Below are 24,524 nucleotides of genomic sequence, written 5' to 3' on the forward strand. Positions count from 1 at the left end.
GAAAATTTCATTCAGTGCCAAAGGGCAGTTTTTTCAATTGAGTATTTTTTATTTGCTTTCCTTGTACTCCCACTATGTTTGGTAAGCAATTAGTCAAGGTTTGCATCCGCTGAGAAATAAAAAAGGCAGGCTTTTTACTTGCCACCTCCTGTCCTTTCTGCACGCTTTTCCACACTGTTACTTCCTTCCAATGCGATCGTCGATATGGTGTAGTGTCCATAGGGAGAGGATGTGTCTCTTTCCCATTATACCCATAGCTCAGTGGTTAGAACATAAGCTGTACATTGACACATGGTTCTATAGTACTTTCCATCCCAGTGTTTCATGAATGCTGCCTATTTGTAGGGTGTTTGTTTAGATTCGGTGTGTTTTCAGATCCACTTTGTCCCAGTCGATTGTCCCAGCAGTCTGTTTACATACATCAGGTAACTATCACATGAGGAAATGGAAACTCAGGACATAGTTAACCTGGGTAAGCTGGAATTTGAACTGGGGAATCTTTCCACTGGATTCATAGAACAAGTGACTGGAGTTACAGCTCCAGGGTAAACACCTGAGGCTGAATCAGTAGCACAGTTGTGTCCAAAGAACAACCCTGCCTTCATCTCTTTTGATGGAGAAACCCAGAGTCTGCCTGTTCCATCCAGGACAGCAGCCACTGGCTCGATGTGGCAATTTAAATTAAAGTTAAATAAAGTAAAAATTTCAGTTTCTCAGAGGTACACTTTGAGTGTTCAGTAGCCATCACATATGTGACACTTCCATCATTGCAGAAAGTTCTATTGGACATACTGGTCATCTCATAAAGCAAGAGCTGGGGAGTATCAGTTTACTGAGATAAGCTGAAAAAAAAGTGTCTATGCAGGGAGTTAAGTAGGTGAAATACAAAACCCTCCCCACCAAACCAGCTCCTTGTCTGAAAGGACGAGTGGGACGAGTGCCGTTTTGAGTTCAGCTATAAAGGGAAGGAGAAAAGGATGGATTTTCAAACTTCGTACTGTGTGTGTGATAGTCTTTTTTAATAGACGTGGAAAGAACACAGAGCCGTTCCAAGTGAATGAGTGTGTTTTAGAGCTGGGCTGGTATTATGGCCAGACTTAGGTTGGATGAGAAGTAGAACAGATCGTGATACCTAGCAGAGTAAATTCGGCAGGCGGAATAGAATTCCTAGAAGGAGCTATTTTGTTTGTGACCGGAGCTGTTAAGGTTGCCTCAAGTTAGGGCCTCAGGCATGAACTGGAATACTGGAAGGAAACCAGGGGTTGGGGGAAAGGGGTTTGGGCAGAGTCAGGACAGGTAATCAGTTAAAAGCACAGTTAATTGCGGAGGCTGTGCATGCTGCTAGACTCAAAGCCATCAGAAAGAAGGTTTGGTGCCAACGAGCTGGCTGAGGACACTTGTGTGTCCCCTGGTTTGGATTAGTGCTGACCAAAAGTGCCTAAGTCAGCTTTCAAGTTTCCAAGTAGGTGGGGCAGGATCGTGAGGGGTATTTGCTTGGTACTGTGAACTCTGTCCAGACACTGAACGCCTCTGCAACAGAAGATGAGGAACTCTGCAAGTTTCCTGTAACCTTTGCTGGTTAGAAAAGGAATGTGTGTTTGGTTATGGGTATGTGCTGTGTAATGCTATATTTAAACAGGCTTAAACTGTTATTACAATAAAGTTGCATCTCGTTAGACTCATACTTTCTGATAAGTAACCAAAAAGGTAAGTAAAAATTAACTTTTAACAGTACAGAGCAGCTCTAGAGACATGGCAATAAATGAGTGACTGCAAGGGGCAGGGAAGGCTTTAAGGACTCGTCACGATTGGGCAGTTTACCGTGAGTGCCCTGCTTACGGCAGAGTTCAGCAAATGCTGGCCTGTGGACAAAAGCCACTCAAGTGTACTTCACCTAAGCATACAGTACTCTTAATTTTTTTAAAGTATTGGCACTTGAAAGCTGGGCATTTACCCACCTGAGAATGACTGTCTAGAATAGCACAGGGTGGTAGTGATTCAGGGCTTCACCCTGGCAGGTAGTGGCAGGTAGGCTGATTTGGAACCTGCTGTCAGAGGCCAGGGAGGAAATGTGGGGCGCTGGTCCAGGTCCTGAGAGTGAAGCTAGGAGGAGACATCTCCAAGTATAAGTTTTTGGAACACAGTTTCTCAGCGTGGGTGGAAAGCCACACTTGTAAGTGGAGTATTGTTCATGATGCAGCCTCAGACACTTCAGGTTCCTCCAACGATGGCCAGTTGGTAGAAAAAGAAGAACCTGGGTTTTGGTGACTCTGGCTAAGTCAGAAGGGTGATAATGATTTGGGTTTGAGGCAAGTTGGGTTTGAGGAGGCAGTAGGTGCACGTCCTGGAAGTGGCCTACCAGTGGGTAGCTGAATGAGCCCTCCGGGGTAGGGCCAGGGAATGAAGAAAGGTCCATAAACAAAGGGGAAGAGATTAGTAGAACTTACTAGAAGATAGTACCTACAAATCTGAATGTGGCCTGAGCTGGTTCCTGAGCTACCAGCTTTGTGCCCTGGGAATGCTTTTCTTCCTCATCACATCAGTGCAACTAGACTAGACTAGCTTTACCCACATTCTGTTTACATCAACCCTTCAGCAGAGTAATCTTACAAACAAATTAACTTAGGTGTATACAAATTATTTCTTATCTTCTGGAAGTTTAAACAGGTGTGATAAGCAACTAATGTTACCCTAACAATGAGTGAAGAGGAAGAACTCATGGTTTGAATAAGCGTGGGTGATTTTTGTTTAGGGACCAGTAAAAACACTTGAACACACTGAGGGAAGTTTGTTTGTTTGTTTGTTTGTTTTCCTCCTTTGTTCAGCTGAGCTTCACACTGACCTGAAATAGATCATACAGGATCTGTGGAAAGAACTGTCTTTATCAGAGGGAAAGTGTGCTCCACTGGCCATCAGTGCTATGATTCCTTACCCTCTGAGAAGGCAGATTGTGTAGACTGATATGTAGAAAGCCCTCTCGCAGCAAGAATTGTGTTCCATGAGCACCATTTAAAGGAACGTGTTGATTGTGGGTACTTGATTCTGAAGTGGTCAGGGAGGAAAAGCATTGTTTTCAAATGGCTAATGCAAGAAAACTGTTCCTCTTCTCTCTCTCTCTCCACAGCAATCCGGGGACCCACGACATGTCCCAGCTATAGTGATGCTCATTACCTTTCTGCTCCTGAATCGCACCTGTGCCTCAGACTTTCTTTCCCAAGCTTGAGACTGCATATAAACTGGGATGTGTGAAAGCAGGAAACAAAGCTAGTGACAGCTGAGAGGCCCATGTCTGGGTAGAACCAGGTCCACGATGCTGCCTCTCCCGTGGTCGGGAGTTCAGCGGCAGGGACTCTGCTGATGTGCCAGCACCATCCTTCTGTTTGTGCTTTAAATGGCACAGCGTTTGGTCAGCACATCTGAAAAGAAAGTTGTGAGAAGCAAAGCCCATGGCCACGTTCCCCTGCCAATTATGTGGCAAGACCTTCCTCACCCTGGAGAAGTTCACGATTCACAATTATTCCCACTCCAGGGAGCGGCCGTTCAAGTGCTTGCAGCCTGATTGTGGCAAAGCCTTTGTTTCCAGATATAAATTGATGAGGTGAGAGGCTTTAGCAAAGGTATGCACTTTTACAAATACATTTGAATGGCTTTTCTAGCTCCCAGACCACACGATGCAAGGGGAAAGGGACCCTGGCATACGGATGCGTTTTAGCCTTTGAGGGATTTTTTAAAGCTGCATCCTGTGATTCCTGTGGTTGTATGTGACGGTCTTGTTGCGCAGTGTCAGTTCATTCTTTCAACAGAGATTTCTTGTGCACCTACAATATACCAGGCCTCTCCCCATTGCTGGAGCAATAGGAAAACAACTAAAATGCAACCTCCGTGCTTTGACAGAGCTATACAGGTGGAAGAAGTTGTTCTCACTGCTTGAAGAAACTTGGGAAGGCTTCTCAGATGGGGGCAATCTTAACCTGTGACGCAATGAAAGAGGAGGAGGTGGAGCGGAGATTCTGGGAAAGCCATAAGTCTTGGCCTTAAGGCACCCATGTACCAAGGGTACTGCCCAAGGAGGTGCAGGCGAGGCGCAAAGTGCAGGCAGGAAGGAAGTCACGTATAGCAGGCCTCACCTCTGTCTGAGAGGGTTTGTCTCATTCAGGTGTGTAAGTAGTGAGGCAATATGATTCATTTAGTATTCTAGACAGAGGACTCTGAGGAAGTGGCACGTAGGCTGATGTGAAACCTGCTGTCAAGTCTAGGGATGAAATGCAAGGGTCTGGGCCAGGTCCTGAGAGTGCAGCTGGGAGGAGACAACCCAAGTGTGAGTTTCTGGAACACAGTTTCTCAGCGTGGGTGGAAAGCCACCCTCGTAAGTGGAGTTCAGGTGGGTATGCAGGGCAGAGCAGGTGCATCTCATCAGAGTTTTAAAGGCATCCATGGCGCATGAAAGGACAAAAACCACTACTTTTGAGTCTTGAAAAAAAAATTACATTTAATCTGAATTATTTATTGAATGCCTGTTAGGTACCTGCTTCCATGAGGGAAATGAATATAGTAGGTATAGTTTCTGCCCCCAGGGGATCTTTTCACTATCACAGGAAAGACTCCACATACACGCAGTGGCTGCGCTGCAGGGTTCTGGAACTGGTAATGAGCATGGTGTGTGTTGTGTCTGTGTTCACTCAGAGCCACACTCACAGAGCACCCACTCAACACGTGCTGTGTTTGATACTGGTGAAGGGAAATGCACCATTTGCCTTTAATTTTATGAAATAAAGTTTCAGATTTGTCCACATACAAATGCCCAGAGAGAGACAGGTTTTAGCAAGTGAGACTTTCCATCTGAGTGGTAGTACCACAGACCACGTTATTAAATCTTGGAGTGACCCTGGAGGAAGGCACTTGAAAGACTTGAAAAGATACAAATTATGCTCCTGGCCCTTAAGAATACCACTGTGATACATAATGAAATATAATAAGCTGATTTTAAAAATTAGCCTGTAAATGCTTAGATATTTTAAAATTCTCAAGTGTCCTCTGTACATGGCCCCCCTCCAGCTGTCACAAGTAGAAGTATTGAGTGCCTATCACATGCATGATTTTGTTGCAGGGCTCCGTGTTTTGCATGAAGCTTCTTGTGTGTGCATGGGGTAAGCATCCTTACCCAAACATGAGGGCACCCCTGGCTGCACCTGTGCCACAGGGAGGACACTAAAACTGTGGATAAAGACCGAAACACATAGAAGGATACATGTTTAGAAAAGCAGAATTAGTGGAGTAGAACTGTTGTGATTACAGTTGACCCTTGAACAACATGAGTTTGAGCTGCATAGGTCTGCTTATATATGAATTTTTTTTCGACCAAATGCAGATTGAAAGTACAGCATTTGCAGGATGTGAAACCTGTGTATACCGAAGGTTGACTTTTCACACACACATGTTGGACATGCGCATGAAAAGTATAGGGTGGATCGCAGGAGTACCTGTTTATTTGGGTAGGACGGCATAGAGTCAGTCCCCTGCATGTTCTGAGAAAGAATTTACGATGGTAAACTGCACTGAAAAAGAAGTCTTAAGTCATGTTTAGAATGTAGTTGTTCTGAGCAAGGAAAATGGCTTGTTCAGTTCAGGACATAAAGAGAGGCAAAAAAGGGAAGCAGTCAGGGTACTTAAGAACCACCTTCCCTTCCCCAGCCCCCAACATTTCTTGCCTCTCTTGCCTGAAGCAGTGATATCACAAAGGAATGGAAGAGTGTGAGATGGCAGGATGCTTTTGGATTTGCTTTAAGAAAAATGATAATGAGGCAGGATTCCATCCCGTTTGCTATCAGTTGCAACAGAAGCTCTATTTTATAAGCAGAGGTTGAAGGAGAAAATAACTGACTTGCGTAACCAGAAAACAGAATGTGGGTCCCAATACAGCAAATAATGAAACCAGTTAGATAGAGACAACAACAGGCAAGAAAAGATGATTTGGCAAGGGTAGAATTCCTAATGTGAAGAATCAACCCCTAAAGAATTCTGAGGTCACTGACCGTGATCCAGACGATACCCAAAGACAGTGGCATTGGGTACGGACTCTAGGACATACTAGAGCTGTTTTTATGGGTTATGAGGTAAGACAAAAAATTTGAGGGAAAGAAACAAGTCATTGATGTAATTTCAGCTATAAGATGAGAATGTTCTAGATCAGGATTGTTGCATAAGTAAGAAAGGGATAAATTAAAAGGGAAAGAAGTATATGCCAGGCAAGGGGAAGAGTCAAGAAATTCAGAAATGGGGGGCGGGGGGAGCTAGTGAAGTTTGGAAGGCAGTGGTCTTGCTGAAGTACTACTGGGGTGTCAGTCTGTGCCCCATTTATAGGTAGTATGGGTCTAGGACAGGAAAGAGTGGGTAGGAAATAAACCAGGTGCAGAGTCGTTAACCTGCATTGATCTACCCCTGCGTGATCAATGAAATCCAATCAGATGAAAATCCTCTATAATGAAAGGAAAGAGAGAGGCACAAACTGACCCCTAGCTATGGGGTCTCATTCACCAGTACTGGGCCAAAGAAAAGCTTCAAATACCAAGTGTGTAAACCAGCCCCCCTCATTTATTTATTTAGAACAACATGGCTATTCACTCTCTAACATGCTCTAAAACCCTTTCTCCAACTGTGCATTTCTTTAGATAGACCTAGAATGTGGAGACATCAGCACAATCTGGTTTCTCAGATGCCCATTGTATTGGTTCCTGTCCCTGCCTTAAGGCACCCACCATGTTATCATGTTATGTGCAAACAAGCCATGGTGCCTTGGAGGGAAGGGAAAGGATTCACACAGCAGACTTTTTTTTGAAGAGAGCAGGGAGGTATGAGGTTTTACTTTATTTTAAAGAAAATGCCAGTTTGATCCAGATCAGCTTTACATTTTTGGAACTGGCTTCCAGCAGACCTCTTAGTAGGGGCCTCCACCCAACAGCGGCTATTGTAGACACCTCACCAATTCTGGCTCCACAAAAGGAGCAGGAATAAACAGTATAGGGCAGATGTTGGCTGAAAGGTATAATTAAGTATACTTTTGACTTAAACATACTGTCTTAAAGAGATCCTCTCTCTTTTATGGAATGAGTTCTTGGAAATTCTTTAGTATCTAACATAAAAGCTCACAGCGTAGGATTGCACTTAAATTGTCAGTTGGGACAAGCTTTAGCCTCTCATGACAAAATCCCTAAAGGAGGTAACTGCCCTGAAGGATATAAAGCTACAAGTTGTAATGAAGTATTCTGTTTTATAGGAGATACTAACATATAGTGCTTGGTGTTTTAGTTATTAAAATGAACCTTTTTAGAGCTTAAGGATGACAAACTCGGGGTTTCCTTACACCACTGAATATTTTGTTTTTTGTTTTCTTTTTTGAGACAGTCTCACTCTGTCACCCAGGCTGGAGTGCAGTGGCACGATCTCAGCTTACTGCAACCCTACAACCTCCACCTCCCAGAGTGATTCTCCTCCCTCAGCCTCCTGAGTAGCTGGGACTACATGCGTGTACTACCACGCCCGGCTAACTTTTTGTATTTTTAGTAGAGATGGGGTTTCACCGTGTTAGCCAGGATGGTCTCAATCTCCTCACCTTGTGATCTGCCCACCTCGGCCTCCCAAAGTGCTGGGATTACAGGTGTGAGCCACTGTGGCCAGCCCCCACTGAGTTTTTAAAAGCCAACGTTGAGTTTAGATGTTAGCAGGTCAGTGGAACTATGAAAGAGATGGAATTGTGATGGCTTTCCATGACTAATTTCTGCTTTACAAATATAAAAGAGCTACTTTGAAATTCCAAATTCACTAGACAGACTACTTGTCCTTGAGGTCCTTGTTGAAGAAAAACTTACTCTTAGGAGTAGCAGCTTAGTAGTTAAAAAAAAAAAAAAAAAAAAAAAAATGTCTGTTTGAATTTTGTCAATTAAATTACCAGTGACCTTCAAGAAGTACGTTGAAGGTGTCTTAGAGGGAAAATCTGAGGTAATGGAGACTGGCAGTAACATTGGGGATGAGAGCTGATAGGCAAGCATTGAATGAAGGAAATCAAGACAGTGGTAAGATCTCATGGTGGGCAGAGGCTGGGGCTGAGAGAACAGGCAGTGGGCTGACATTTGGGGTCCTATTAGACACTTCTTAAGGATGGGTTTTTTAAGAGGCTCCTAAGAGTTATATGTCCATGGCCTGAACTTTTGGTCTCAATCAACAGAAACATCAGAACTAGAAACAGTAACCTAAAACTGGGGCATTACACGGTTCTGGGTAGCAGGCAAATTGAGTCACTTGAATTTCCAAAGTATATAAAAGACCTCTTTAACCCCTTTCTGAAAAAGATTTTAAATATCTGCATACTTTGTTTAGAAATCTGTATACGTTAAGAAAACATGTTCTCTTAAATAATATTCTGGCCAGGCACGGTGACTCGTGTCTGTAGTCCCAACACTTTGGGAGGCCAAGGCGGGAGGATCAGTTGAGCCCAGGAGTTTGAGACCAGCATAGGCATATTGAGACATTGTCTCTACAAAGAAATTAAGGAATGGAAAAGAAAAATTAGCCAGGCCTGGTGGTGTGTGCCTGTTGCCCCAGCTACTTGAGAGGTGATGGTGGGAAGATTGCTTGAGCTCAGGAGGTTGAAGCGGCAGTGAGCCATGATGCACCACTGCACTCCAGTGTGGGCCAAAGAGTCAGATCCTGTCTCCAAAAACGTTTTATAGGTGAAAAAGATGCATTATGTCTTTGGTATGGCTTGCTTTTTTTAATCATGAAAGTTTATATATTTGGAAAATACAGAAAAGAATTTTGAAAATTATACCAAGATCCAGAGAAAACTATCAACACTTTGATATAATAGTGTTTCTACACCTTTCTTCATCTCTTAAAACAGCTCTCTATTGCGAAATTTCTCCTTCTGCTTCTAGGCACATGGCGACCCACTCTCCTCAGAAATCTCACCGGTGCGTTTACTGTGGGAAGACATTCAACCGGAAAGACCACCTGAAAAACCACCTCCAGACCCACGACCCCAACAAAATGGCCTATGGGTGTGACGAGTGTGGGAAGAAGTATCACACCCTGCTGGGCTATAAGAGGCACCTGGCCCTCCATGCGGCCAGCAGTGGCGACCTCACCTGTGGGGTCTGTGCCCTGGAGCTAGGGAGCACCGAGGTGCTGCTGGATCACCTCAAATCCCATGCAGAAGAGAAGCCCCCTAGTGGAACCAAGGAAAAGAAGCACCAATGCGACCACTGCGAAAGATGCTTCTACACCCGGAAGGATGTGCGACGCCACTTGGTGGTCCACACAGGATGCAAGGACTTCCTGTGCCAGTTCTGTGCCCAGAGATTTGGGCGCAAGGATCACCTCACCCGGCATACCAAGAAGACCCACTCACAGGAGCTGATGAAAGAGAGCCTGCAGAACGGAGACCTTCTGAGCACCTTCCATACCATCGCGCCTTCATTCCAACTGAAGGCTGCTGCCTTGTCTCCTTTCTCTTTAGGAGCTTCTGCCCAGAACGGGCTTGCAAGTAGCCTGCCACCTGAGGTCCATAGCCTCACCTTTGGGCCCCCAGAACAGGCTGCCCAGCCTATGCAGCCGCTGCCAGAGTCCCTGGCCTCCCTCCATCCCTCGGTAGCCCCTGGCTCTCCTCCACCTCCCCTTCCCAGTCACAAGTACAGCACCACTGCTACCTCATATGCCCCACTTGCAAGCCTGCCCCTCAAGGCAGATACTAAAGGTTTTTGCAATATCAGTCTGTTTGAGGACTTGCCTCTGCAAGAGCCTCAGTCACCTCAAAAGCTCAACCCAGGTTTTGATCTGGTTAAGGGCAATGCTGGTAAAGTAAGCCTGCCCAAGGAGCTGCCTGCAGATGCTGTGAACCTAACAATACCTGCCTCTCTGGACCTGTCCCCACTGTTGAGCTTCTGGCAGCTGCCCCCTCCTGCTACCCAAAATACCTTTGGGAATAGCACTCTCCCCCTGGGGCCTGGGGAATCTCTGCCCCACAGATTAAGCTGTCTGGGGCAGCAGCAGCAGGAACCCCAAATTGCTGTGGGCACCGTGAGCCTGGGTCAGCTCCCCCTGCCCCCCATCCCCCATGTGTTCTCAGCTGGCACTGGCTCTGCTATCCTGCCTCATTTCCATCACGCATTCAGATAATTGATTTTTAAAGTGTATTTTTCGTATTCTGGAAGTTGTTTTGAGAAGCATTTTAAATGTCAGTTACAACACGAGAAAGATTTGGAAAACGGGACTGGGACTATGGATTATTCAGTGATGACTGGCTTGAGATGAGAGAATTCTCAAACTGCATGTATTGTGCCAATCTGTCTTGAGTGTTCATGCTTTGTACCAAATTTAACGAATGCGTGTTCTGTAATCAAACTGCAAATATTGTCATAATCAACATCCAAAATGACGGCTGCTATATATAAGTGTTTGTCATATGGAATTTATCGTAAGCCATGCTCATCATAATGTTAACTAAATAACTTTACGTGGCACTGCCTAGTAAGGGAACTATGGAAAGGTTTGGATTTCTCCAAATTGGGAGAATTTTAAAAACAAGAAAATAACCTTTATATGGCATATTATAACTAGGCTGTGTATTTCTTTTCAGGGATTTTTCTACCTTCAGGGTTGGATGTAGTTTAGTTACTATTACCATAGCCAACCTGTAGTTTTGCATATACAATTTCTTGTGGAGCATTAGAATTCTCCATTTTACAGAAGCATTTTAAATGTAGTCTGAATATTTTTCACAAGATGCTGCAATGTGAGTTATCACTTCATTTATCTTAAAGACTAAACTGGTTGTCAGTTACATCTGACAGAAAAAAAAAAAAAAAATCACTGTGTAACCAGATTAAGTGGTAAAATAATCCAGGCGTCAGTCAAAGGCATTTTGCTGACTTTAATATTGATTATATTTTTAACAGGAATTTAAGAAAATGTTACTGGAATTAAAAAAAATATATATTAAGAATTTTCTTTGCTCTGTCTAGCTTAAACTACTACTCAAGCTGCTTAAGTTCCTAAGTATTGTTTTTAATCACCAATAAATAAGTGCTTTTGTAATTCATCAGTTTAAGTCATTATTAGCTTTTATTCAAAGAAGATTATGTTTTACAATGTAACTATAATCTCTTTAATTTGCTATCTTATTAATGAGTTTTAAAGATGTAACACCTAACCTTTTTAAAAGCTCCATTGTCTTGTTTTTAGAGGCTTTCTTTTTCCATAAACATGTATCTTGCATTTAATAAAGTTTTCAAATCGTGCAATTTGGCTTGACTAATTAATTTCTCATACAGCTCCACCTGTGTTAACATGAACTGCATACACTCAGATCAAGATAGAAAACACTTCCGGCTCCGAGCTGGCTCCCTCACGCCCCCTCCTGGTCATTACTTCCCCCATGGAAACTACTGTTCTGACCTCTACTGAGCATCTATTAGGAACTTTACTTTTTTTGAGTAAAATAATTATGAGTTAAGATAGTTTATATGCTTCAGTTAAATTCATAGCACTAAGATCTTATTTCTAAAAACACTATTTTAAATCCTTCTTTAATGTGACATAATTTATTTCGAATGTGTAGATTAGAATATGTCTACCAGAGGAGTTTAGTCTAATTTGGGCTACGATGATCCACTTTTATATGGTGTTTACCATTAATTTCTAGCCAAATTAGAAATTTACTTATTTCTTATTGGGATTTCCTCAAAGTATTGTGCCCCTTATATCTGACACACCTGTTTCTTTTTGTTTTACCTCAAAATAGGGTGAGGGTAGGTAAAGAAAGGAAAGACAAGTTTGTCTATCCAAGAAGCCCATTGGTCAAATGTGAGAAACCCTGACCCACTCACAGTCCTTAACAATGATGCTGATGATGGTGTAAGGGGCAAACAGCTACCCGGGGTTGGTACTGAGAAGGAAGCTGAATCTATGAGACCCAGCTGCCAGACAGACTCGGGTCTTTAAACTACAGTGGAACCTGCAGGGAGGAAATGAGACAAAGTGATATATAAATTATTCCATTAGAAGGAGTCCACTGCTCCGGGATGTTTAAGTCAGTTCCCATATCCCCTCTCTTTGTTCTCAGATGGAAAGCAATCTCCTAGGGCACAAGGTGAAAGAGGAGTAGCTCATCTCAACTAAAACCTCCCAAGATCCATTTCTAGAAGCTTCCACAGATACTTATACATGGCTTACTACTGTCTCTTGTCAGTTCCACAACACAGACTTGTTTTTCCTGAACACAGAACATAGCATTTGGAGTTTAGTCCCCAAATTACAGACCATAAGACTTTCAGATATTTTACTTAAATTTGGACAGAAATCAATGGTTTAATTGTTCTAATTAAAATTTTTTGAGGTTAAGAAAAAGTTCTTGAATTTAAAACTACAAGTTAAGTATAACTGACTCTACAAAAAGAGGTCTATTGACCCTTAAGATTGCAAAGAGGCTGGGCACAGTGGCTCATGCTGGTAATCCCAGCACTTTGGGAGGCCAAGATAGGCAGATGGCTTGAGCTCAAGAGTTCAAGACTAGCCTGGCCAACAGTGAAACCCCATGTCTACAAAAAATATTTAAAAATTAGCCGGTTATGGTGATGCAAGCCGGTGTGTTCCCAGCTACCTGGGAGGCTGAGGTGGGAGGTATTGCTTGAGCTGAGATCACGCCACTGCACTCCAACTTGGGTGACAGAGTGAGATCCTGTTTCCACAAAAAAAAAAAAAAGACTGCAAAGAGAAGGGAGAGTCACCTCCCAACAGAGCAGAGCTCTGTATAAATCAATGCTAAAGAAATGAACAGATGGCTTCCGCTTTAGCCATGATAAATAAATGGCTTGAGGCCACTGAGAACATTCTTTCCACAGGATGAAAGATTTCTCATCCAGTATTTCCCCCTAAACATGGTCTGTGTAACTGGTATATGTAAGACAATTCTACACAGTATATACATAAACACTTAGAATAAGCACCATAACTACAATACTAATGCCAATATATGCAGAATGAAGCTAGTTAAAAAAAAGATTTTCCTAGTAAATAATGTTAGTACTCCAATTACTAGTCTACTAAAAAGGTTCTAATGTCAAAGCAACATTGTCCTTAAAAACCCATTTAAAAACTTCAAGTGAATTTGAATAATGCATTATACGATCCATGTGTTTAACGGTTTTGTTTTGAAAATTTCAAAGGGAGTAAATAAAAATTTGAAGCTAGTTTTACTTGTTCTAAGTGATGCTTCAAGAAGAATCAAGGGTGTATAAACAGACATCACATCTACGATCCTTCTCCTTAGGTGGCATTCCCCGGTATGCAGCCATCCAGGCTGATGGGTTTCAGGGAGCAGCCTGTCTGAAAACAGAAAGAAGAGGTGTTTATTTTAGAAAGTCATTGTTCCCACACTGAGAATGCTAAGTAACAACATAGCGTTCTTGAGACTTTTAATTGTTTTGCAAATAATTCACACTCTCAGGGGTCTGTGCTTTTTGAGAGTAAGGTGCTTAGAAAAAGGGACAAGGCAGTAACCTTCCACGTCAAAAGTGAGGGATCATTCCCTTTCCTATTGAGTCATGAATCAAAAACTGAATATCCTCTTCAAACTGTGTATTTAACAGAAGAGTTCGTTTCAAGAGCATACATTTTGTTAACTCAACTCAGAGTTTGCCCAAATGTTTCTTCAGTCTGCCTACTATGCATCCATTCTCTTAAAAGTCATTAACTGGTCAGCAACATCTGGATTAAAGGTGATATATTTTTTTCTTACCTGGCTTCTAGGAGTTAATCTTTTTTAGAAGATTTACTTAATCCTTGTCTGAGTTTTGCTCCAGAAGCAGGGTCCATAGCTGATCCTTTGGAAACATAAACAGATTTGTTATGTCAAAGCAGAACATTACCAAGGAAAAAAGACATGATTGTGAAATCCCCACATGGGTTCAAAAGTTTCGATTTTTTTTCTTTTTGGTGGGAGGTAGGAGAGTGTGATGGGAGGACAGTGAGGGTGGGGTAGCTATAGACAAATACCCACTCTCTGGCCTGAACCAAAGAAAAACAAGGGTTGCCTCAGGTGCTTTCTCTCCTCTGCCCCAGCCTCTGTTTACTCAAGGACTTTGGACTGCACCTCAGGTGACCCCCCCTTTACACACCAGGACTCATGACATCCCCTCTGCTAGTGCCCCAGCTTTCAAAATGGACCCTGATATTTTGTATCTTCAAATTCTTTGCTAGTTCTCATACGAGCAGATTTTGCTAAGCCTTATGGAAGCTTAAGCTGCCTTCCCTGCTTGGGGTTATTTATGTGATAAATGGATTCATTCCACAAACAGTATTTTTTCCCTTGAGCCCAGCGGCACTGTTATGTATGGAGAGACACAAGTTTATGTGTGGCGCACCATAGCTTGGTTTAGTTTTGACCACATCGTAGGGGAAAGGATTCTCAGAGATTCTTTTTTTGTTAAAAAATAAAAAAGGAATACGTTTCCTCTGTCCTTTCTACTCAATGTTTTATGAAGGAGCAATAACAAGGAAATTGTGAATCAAGCTTTCAAAGGACATAGGAATAGAAAGAGCTTTCAGCGTTAGTTTTACTGAAACATAAACAGATTTTACTTCTGCCGAAGAACCCACAACTGACACTTTCATGCACAGTAGATTTGCTACACAACTAAATCAGTTAAAGAATGGAATGCTGGTGCAGGTAAGATGTTTAACTTGATAAAAACCCACTGGCTCTGGAAGTAAAGTAGAGCTCTCACCAGCAAAACTGTACAAATGCAGTCCACTGCTAAATACACAAAGCAATGCAGGTCTAAATCCCAGAACTACATGCTCATAGTAACATTAGTCTCTGTACGAAGATCTGGGAGAAGCAGCTTCTTGGCAGTACCTTCCAGTACATTCATCATTCATATAAACAAAAGCCTCCAGAAAACAGCCACCAGTATATATTTGCTGACTAGGCTATACATTCATTTCCCAACTGAACATTAGAATCTTTTAGGAATGTAAGAAGAGCCACATCTTTTTCCAAAACCATTCCAAATATGTAGCAACAGCCTTAATATTTATATTTTTGGACCCATTTATCCCAAAGCATACAGAGCTTTGGCAAAAAGCTCTGCCCCCTCCTATGAAGTTGCTTGTCTATGTTGCTTAACCTCTCTGTGCTTTCCTCATCTGTAAAATAGAGATATAAAGAGTAGACCTCCTCACACTATTATGAGAATTAAATGAGTTCACATGCGAAGGGTTTGGAAGAGTGTTCAATGTAAGTGGGGGCTACTATCCATGAACAAGACTTATTCAGTATAGCAAACAATTAGAGGCACTCTACCTGCTCACCACCAGGAAATCAGCTAAATGATTATGTTGTATTCCTGTGATATGATACTACGTTTTCAAAGAAACTCTTCTGCCATAGGAAAATATTCAAAGTGGGATAGGTGAAAAAAAAAAATCAGGATGTTTAACTGTACAGAGACCATGATTCTAGGTTTGACAAAAGAAAAACAGAGAAGGAAGAGTATGAAAAGGAACAAAAATCAATAGTGGTTATGTTAAGGTGATGGAATTATGATTTTTAAAAATTCTTTTCCCTCCATTTTCCAGTATCTCCTACAATAAGCATGAATTTCTCATATTGTTTTCAAAATGCTATTTCTCAAAAGAAATTTTAGGCAGACTAACTTAAAGTGGCTAGAAACAAAAAGTCCCCACCAGGAGCAGTGGCTCTTGCTTGTAATCCCAGGCATAGGTGGGCAGATCACCTGAGGTCAGGAGTTCGAGACCAGCCTGGCCAACATGGTGAAACCCCATCTCTTATAAAAACATAAAAAATTAGCCAGGAGTGGGGCGGTCGCCTATAATTGCAGCTACTCAAGAGGCTGAGGCAGGAGAATTACTTGAACCTGGGAGATAGAGGCTGCAGTGAGCTGAGATTATCCCATTGCACTCCAGCCTGGGCAATAGACCAAGACTCTTAAAAAAAAAAAAAAAAAAAAAAGTCCTAGGCCATCATAACTGCATAGTGCATGCAATTAATTGCCTGACAAATACAGACACAAGCACCAGAGAATGTGGCACCAGTGTCAGTGTAAATGACATGAAATCTGAGTGCCTCACCTAATGTTTACAACCCTACTTGCTCTAGTGCCAGCCCCCTAATCAAACTTTAATCTCTATTTACTCCCCAACCCCTTCTTAAGCTTTTGCCAAATGGATCATTTGTTTTCAGAGTATGTCCTCTGCATTCTCATTTTCATATCCTTGTTCATTCCATCTTCACCTTTTCTCTACTGGTCAAAATCTAGCTGATTCTGAAAGCTCATTCCAAATGCCTCCACCTCCATGAAGCATCCCCTCTCTCAGAATGTTACCTCCTCCATAAAGACTTCTGGGCAAAGCTGATCTCGTTCTTGTGTTCTCTGAGGACTGTTTATATCTCACAGTTAAATATTAGACAAAATTACTGGCTGTCCCTTGCCCTAGACTTATAAGGATCCACAGGCATAAAAAACAACCATGCACAATACTTATGTGCTCAATGAATAAAGTCTTGTGCGCACTCAAGGCAGTTGCTTAACTGGCATAGTACCTTCCTTTAATACCAGTTGCTGTTTTGTATTAGAAGTTTTCCTGTGTATGCTATATCTTCTCATAAGACTCTGGGATCAATAAGGCTGGTGACTTGCACACACATGTATCTCCTCTGGCATGAATTTTAAAAGGGTTATATGTAGGAGGTACCAAATGCTTATTTTACTCAAGAGAGTTAAAGAATGAAGGCCAGAATTTTAGGAGGCTAACTGCCATCTAGATAAAAGACAACAACTGGATTTATAATATATGATATAACACATGATATATAATCTATATTTATAATATGTGATATAATATATGATATCATAAATAGACACTATTTAATACAGGGGCAGCAGCTCACACGTGTAATGCCATCACTTTGGGAGGCCAAGGCAGGAGGATTGCTTGAGCCTAGGCATTTAAGACCATTTTGGGAAACATAGTGACACCTCACTTCTACAAATAAAAAAATGATCTGTTTATGGTGGTGCATGCCTGTGGTCCCATATACTCAAGAAGCTGAGGCAAGAGGATCACTTGCACCCAGGAAGTCAAGGCTATAGCAACCTATGATCAAGCCACTGCACTCCAGCCTAGACAACAGAGTGAGATCCTGTCTCAGGAAAAAAAAAAAAAAAAAAAAAAAGTGACACCAAGTGACCTACTAATTGTCAATCTGAGTATATTAATAGCAATAGCAAAAAAAAACCCCAATAACAACAATTTTTAAAGACCTTTATTTTTATGGGAATAGCATTGTATAATGAAAAGAAGAAAGAGAGACTCTCATGAGCTGCCCTGTCCCCTGTCACAGAAACCCAGGCAAACCCTCATTGGACCTGAGGACAGGCCCACCCACCCTGCTGGCACCAACAGACACTGACTTGGGGGATGGAGACTGAGCAGCCCTGACCACCACAGTCTGTGCTTGTGCCCACCATTGGGAGGCTGATGACAGGCTTGACCCATCTGGAATCATGCCCACCAGCACTTCTGTGCATTGTTGGGGCCTGGGGATCAACTCACCCTACCTGTGATCAGCTTCTACCCACTCGTACTAGGTTCCTGAGGAAAAGCCTGCTCAGCCTATTGGCACCTGCATACCTCATCCATGAACTTGGAGACTGACCCACCCTGCCCACCACTACTAGCATCTGCAGCATACACATACTCCTCCTGGGAGACTAAGGATGGGGCTGCCCAGCTTACTACCACCACAACTAGTGCCCTATGGATGCTGCTTAAGAGCCAGAGGTATTCAGACAACAAGTAGCATAATGAATAAAACAGTACCTCACATCTCAATAATAATGCTGAAAGTAAATGGCCTAAATGCTTCACTTAAAAGGTAAAGAATGGCAAAATGGAGAAAAAAAAATTCACAAACCAGTATCTGTTGTCTTCAAGAGACTGAGCTAATACATAAGGACTCGCATAAATTTAAAGGAGTAGAAAAAGATACTCCATGCAAATGGAAACCAAAAGTGAGCAGGAATAGCTATTTTCATATCAAACAAGAGTCACAACAGTTAAGAGAGACAAAGTAGACATTATACAATTATACAAGGATGATTCCAACAGGAAAATATCACAATCCTAAGAAAAGAGATGCAATACACTAACAGTGGGAACTTCAGTGCTCAACTGACAGCACCAAACAGATCATGAAGACAGAAAAATCAACCAAGAAGCACCAGACTTCATCACTTTAGACCAAATGGACCTTACAGGTATTTACAGAATATTCTACCCCATAACTGCAGAATATACATTCTTCTTATCAGTGCATGGAACATTCTCCAAGATAGACAATACACTACATAACAAAACAAGGCCTCTGTACATTTTAGAAATTAAAATCATATTAAGTATATTCTCAGACCACAGTGGAATAAAATTAGAAAGTAATTCCAAAAGAAACTCTCAAAACTATACAAATAAATGAAAGTTAAACAACCTGCTCCTGAATGATTTTTGGGTCAATGACAAAAATTAAGACAAAAATTTACATATTTGAAACAAAAGGAAATGGAGACACAACATAGCAAAAACATTGGCATACAGCAAAAGTAGTGTTAACATTAAACACCTACATTAAAAAAAGAGGCTGGGCACAGTAGCTAACGCCTGTGATCCCAGCACTTTGGGAGGCTAAGCTGGGTGGATCACCTCAGGTCAGGAGCTTGAGACCAGCTGGCCAATGTTGTGAAACCCTGTCTCTACTAAAAATACAAAAATTAGCCGGGCATGGTGGCAGATGCCTGTAATCCTAGCTACTCAGGAGGCTGAGGCAGGAGAATTGCTTGAACCCAGGAGGCAGACCAGGAGGCAAACATTGCAGTGAGCCGAGATTGCACCACTGCACTCCAGCCTGGGTGACAGGGCAAGACTCCACCTCAAAAAAAGTAAAAAAAAAAAAAAAAAGAAAGATCCTTAATTCACAACATAATGTTACACGTCAAGAAATAAAAGCAACACCAAACACAAAGCTAGCAGAAAAAAAGAAATAACAAAGCTCAGAGGAGAACCAAATGAACTTGAGACCAAAAACCCAATAAAAAAGATGAACAGAATGAAAAGTTGTTCATTTGAAGAAATAAACAAGATTGATAGACCATTAGGTCAAATAACCTAGGAAGGAAGAAAGAAGATTCAAATAAGCACAATCAGAGACAAAGAAGGAGACATTGGAAATGCTGGGAAGATGGCCGCCTAAGAACAGCTCAGGACTTCAGCTCCCAGTGAAAGTGCAGAGGGTGAGTGGACGCCGCATTTCCAGACGAACTCTTATTGCCCACAGACCAGGAGATACCCAGGCAGAGGGGTCGCCAGCGTCGCAGTCCCAGCCGGTGCGGCTGTTTTGGCCCCCGTGGGGCTGATTCCGCCCGCGCGGCTGCTGTGACCACGCCCTGTTGCTGCCGTTCTCCGTACAAAAGCCAATGGTCTGGGAGCCCTCTTAGCTGGCGAGCAGAGCCCTGAGATGGCAGAATAGCCCATTCATCTGAAATAGCGAGTCAGGCCAGGAGATTCCTAGGCAAAAAATCCGCCAGGAGCCGGCGCCGCAGTTCGAGCCGACTCCGTGAGTCGCAGCACGGGAGATCCCGGCGCCTTTTCAACAAGCGACCGGAACGCGGGGTCGTTCAACTTAAAAGAAAAGACTCTGAGTCAGGGAGCCAGGTGATCAGGCTCGGTTGGTCCCACCCCTCCACCCCCAACAACAACGAAAACAAAACCAGTAATTGGAAACCCTCTGGGTTGAGCCCTCCAAACCAAGCACAGCTGAACCGGGACGGTCCGGCTCCCTGGGGGAGAGGCTTCCGCCATTACTGAGATTCTCCACCCCTACGGAGGCAGGCTGCCATTGCCGAGGCAACCCGCCGTTGCCGAGGCAACCTGCCACAACAGAGAGAGTCCACCATAACAGAGGCGGGGCCACCATTGCCGAGACAGTGCTAACTACGCCCTTATAAAAAGGACTACAGGGAAGAGCTCAGGGCAGCTGGGCGGAGCCCACAGCAGCTCAGCAAAGCCCCTGCGGGCAGGCAGTGGCTAGGCGTGCTGCTAGCTGGGCGGGTCCGACCTGAAAGAAAAATCAAAAAAGGCAGTAGTGCAGGGGAAACTCATAAAGCTCCAACTCCCTGGGACAGAGACAGACAACAGGTGGATAAACCCACAAAAATGGGAAGAACCCAGCGCAAAAAGGATGAAAACTCCCGAAACCAGAACACCTCTCCTCCTAAAAGGGATCACAACTCCTCACCAGCAAGGGAACCAGACCGGATGGAGAAGGAGGGTGATGAAATGACAGAATCAGACTTCAGAAGGTGGGTAGTAAGAAACTACAATGAGTTAAAAAAACATGTTCTAACCCATTGCAAAGAAAATAGGAACCTTGAAAAAAGATTGGACGAACTGCTGACGAGAATGGACAGCATAGAGAGGAGTATAAATGAATTGATGGAGCTGAAAAACGCAACACGAGAACTTCGTGAAGCATGCACAAGCTTCAACAGCCGAATTGACCAAGCAGAAGAAAGGATATCAGAGGTCGAAGATCAACTCAATGAAATAAAAAGAGAAGGCAAGAAAAGAGAAAAAAGCGCAAAAAGGAATGAACAAAATCTTCAAGAAATGTGGGACTATGTGAAAAGACCTAATCTACGTCTGATAGGTGTACCTGAATGTGATGAAGAGAACGAATCCAAACTGGAAAATACTCTTCAGGATATTATCCAGGAAAACTTCCCTAACCTAGCAAGGCAGACCAATATTCAAATCCAGGAAATACAGAGAACACCACAAAGATATTCCTCAAGAAGAGCAACCCCAAGGCACATAATCGTCAGATTCACCAGGGTTGAAATGAAAGAGAAAATGCTAAGGGCAGCCAGAGAGAAAGGTCGGGTTACCCACAAAGGGAAGCCCATTAGACTCACAGCAGATCTCTCAGCAGAAACCCTACAAGCCAGAAGAGATTGGGGGCCAATATTCAACATCCTCAAAGAAAAGAACTTTCAACCCAGAATCTCCTATCCAGCCAAACTAAGCTTCATAAGTGAAGGAAAAATAAAATCCTTTGTGAACAAGCAAGCACTCAGAGATTTCATCACCACCAAACCTGCTCTACAAGAACTCCTGAAAGAGGCTCTACACATGTAAAGGAACAACCAGTACCAGCCACTCCAAAAACACACCAAATGGTAAAAAAGCATCAACACAATCAAGAATCTGCATCAACTAACCAACAAAACAGCCAGGTAGCATCAAAATGACAGCATCAAATTCACACATAACAATACTATCCCTAAATGTCAATGGACTAAATGCCCCAATCAAAAGACACAGACTGGCAAATTGGATAAAAAGCCAAAACCCATCAGTGTGCTGTATCCAGGAAACCCATCTTACATGCAAGGATACACAAAGGCTCAAAATAAAGGGATGGAGGAAGATCTACCAAGCAAATGGAGAGCAAAAAAAGGCAGGAGTTGCAACTCTCATCTCTGACAAAATAGACTTTAAAGCAACAAAGATCAAAAGAGACAAAGAAGGACATTACATAATGGTAAAAGGATCACTGCAACAAGAAGAGCTAACGATCCTAAATATATACGCACCCAATACAGGAGCACCCAGATACATAAGGCAAGTTCTTAATGACTTACAAAGAGACTTAGACTCCCACACAATAATAGTGGGAGACTTTAACACCCCATTGTCAATATTAGACAGATCAACCAGACAGAAAATCAACAAGGATATCCAGGACCTGAATACAGACCTGGAACAAGCAAACCTAATAGACATTTACAGAACTCTCCACCCCAAATCCACAGAATATACATTCTTCTCAGCACCACATCACACCTACTCTAAAAGTGACCACATAATTGGCAATAAATCACTCCTCAGCAAATGCAAAAGAACAGAAATCATAACAAACAGTCTCTCAGACCACAGTGCAATCGAGTTAGAACTCAGAATGCAGAAACTAACTCAGAACCACACAGCTTCATGGAAACTGAACAACTTGCTCTTGAATGTTGACTGGATAAACAATGAAATGAAGGCAGAAATAAAGACGTTCTTCGAAACCAATGAGAACGAAGACACAACATACCAGAATCTCTGGGACACATTTAAAGCAGTCTCTAGAGGAAAATATATAGCAATGAGTGCCCACATGAGAAGAAAGGAGAGATCTAAAATTGACACCCTATCATCAAAATTGAAAGAGCTAGAGGAGCAAGATCAAAAAAACTCAAAACCTAGCAGAAGACAGGAAATAACTAAGATCAGAGAAGAACTGAAGGAAATAGAGACACAAAAAACTCTTCAAAAAATCAATAAATCCAGGAGCTGGTTTTTTGAAAAGATCAACAAAATAGACAGACCACTAGCCAGATTAATAAACAAGAAAAGAGAGAATAACCAAATTGATGCAATAAAAAACGATAAAGGTGATATCACCACAGATTCCACAGAAATCCAAACCATCATCAGAGATTATTACAAACAACTCTATGCACATAAACTAGTAAACCTGGAAGAAATGGATAAATTCCTGGACACCTGCAACCTCCCAAGCCTAAACCTGGAAGAAGCCGAAACCCTGAATAGACCAATAACATGGTCTGAAGTCGAGGCAGCAATAAAGAGCCTACCACCCAAAAAAAGCCCAGGTCCAGATGGGTTCACAGCTGAATTCTACCAGACATACAAGGAGGAGCTGATACCATTCCTTCTGAAACTATTCCAGACAATCCAAAAAGAGGGAATCCTTCCCAAATCATTTTACGAGACAAACATCATCCTGATACCAAAACCCGGCAGAGACTCAACAAGAAAAGAAAATTTCAGGCCAATATCCATGATGAACATAGATGCAAAAATCTTCAATAAAATACTGGCAAACCGATTGCAACAGCATATCAAAAAGCTCATCCACCATGATCAAGTAGGATTCATCCCGGGGATGCAAGGCTGGTTCAACATACGCAAGTCCAAAAACTTAATCCACCACATAAACAGAACCAAAGACAAAAACCACATGATTATCTCGATTGATGCAGAGAAGGCTTTTGACAAAATTCAACAACCCTTTATGCTAAAAACCCTCAATAAACTAGGTATTGACGGAACGTATCTCAAAACAATAAAAGCTATTTACGACAAACCAACAGCCAATATCATACTGAATGGGCAAAAACTGGAAGCATTCCCTTTGAAATCTGGCACTAGACAAGGATGCCCTCTCTCACCACTCCTATTCAATATAGTACTGGAAGTTCTAGCCAGAGCAATCAGGCAAGAAAAAGAAATAAAGGGTATCCAAATTGGAAAGGAGGAAATCAAATTGTCTCTATTTGCAGATGACATGATTGTATATCTGGAAGACCCCATCATCTCAGCCCAAAATCTCCTGAAACTGATAAACAACTTCAGCAAAGTCTCAGGATACAAAATCAACGTGCAAAAATCACAAGCATTCCTATACACCAGTAATAGACTTCAAGAGAGCCAAATCAAGAACGAACTGCCATTCACAATTGCTACAAAGAGAATAAAGTACCTAGGAATACAACTAACAAGGAACGTAAAGGACCTCTTCAAGGAGAACTACAAGCCATTGCTCAACGAAATAAGAGAGGACACAAACAGATGGAGAAACATTCCATGTTCATGGTTAGGAAGAATCAACATCGTGAAAATGGCCATACTGCCCAAAGTAATTTACAGATTCAACGCTATTCCCATCAAGCTACCAATGACCTTCTTCACAGAACTGGAAAAAAACACCTTAAACTTCATATGGAACCAAAAGAGAGCCCGCATAGCCAAGTCAATTCTAAGCAAAGAACAAAGCAGGAGGCATCACACTACCGGACTTCAAACTATACTACAAGGCTACAGTAATCAAAACAGCATGGTACTGGTACCAAAACAGAGATATAGACCAATGGAACAGAACAGAGGCCTCAGAGGAAATACAACAGACCCACAACCATCTGATCTTTGACAAACCTGACAAAAACAAGCAATGGGGAAAGGATTCCCTGTTTAATAAATGGTGTTGGGAAAACTGGCTAGCCATGTGCAGAAAGCAGAAACAGGACCCCTTCCTGACACCTTACACCAAAATTAACTCCAGATGGATTAAAGACTTAAACATCAGACCTAATACCATAAAAACCTTACAAGAAAATCTAGGCAAAACCATTCAGGACATAGGTGTAGGCAAGGACTTCATGATCAAAACGCCAAAAGCAATGGCAACAAAAGCCAAAATAGACAAATGGGACCTAATCAAACTCCACAGCTTCCGCACAGCAAAAGAAACAGTCAGTAGAGTGAATCAGCAACCAACAGAATGGGAAAAAATTTTTGCAGTCTACCCATCTGACAAGGGGCTGATATCCAGA

The 24,524-nt window shown here is 42.4% G+C and overlaps 2 protein-coding genes across 18 annotated transcripts in view; one reads left to right on the plus strand and one right to left on the minus strand.

The window, feature by feature from the left end:
* Positions 1-11,294, plus strand: part of PLAGL1 (PLAG1 like zinc finger 1) — a 67,651-nt gene extending 56,357 nt beyond the window's left edge. For 12 of the 17 annotated variants that reach the window (XM_074397346.1, XM_074397341.1, XM_039467333.2 and 9 more), the window contains 2 exons: positions 3,125-3,598; positions 8,931-11,294. In XM_074397346.1, coding sequence (XP_074253447.1) covers positions 3,447-3,598; positions 8,931-10,170 — 1,392 coding nt within the window. In that variant the 5' untranslated portion in view covers positions 3,125-3,446 and the 3' untranslated portion in view covers positions 10,171-11,294. The remainder of the gene's footprint in view (positions 1-3,124; positions 3,599-8,930) is intronic. The other 5 variants (XM_074397351.1, XM_074397350.1, XM_074397352.1 and 2 more) reach the window with 1 other exon arrangement.
* Positions 11,295-11,328: 34 nt separating this feature from the next.
* The window catches only part of ZC2HC1B (zinc finger C2HC-type containing 1B), a gene marked incomplete at its 5' end in the record, with an annotated part of 65,088 nt that continues 51,892 nt past the window's right edge, over positions 11,329-24,524 (minus strand). The window contains 2 exons of the mRNA XM_074397089.1: positions 11,329-13,377; positions 13,790-13,874. Coding sequence (XP_074253190.1) covers positions 13,804-13,874 — 71 coding nt within the window. The remainder of the gene's footprint in view (positions 13,378-13,789; positions 13,875-24,524) is intronic.

Source organism: Saimiri boliviensis, chromosome 4 (assembly GCF_048565385.1).
Source record: "Saimiri boliviensis isolate mSaiBol1 chromosome 4, mSaiBol1.pri, whole genome shotgun sequence".
Lineage (NCBI taxonomy): Eukaryota > Metazoa > Chordata > Mammalia > Primates > Cebidae > Saimiri > Saimiri boliviensis.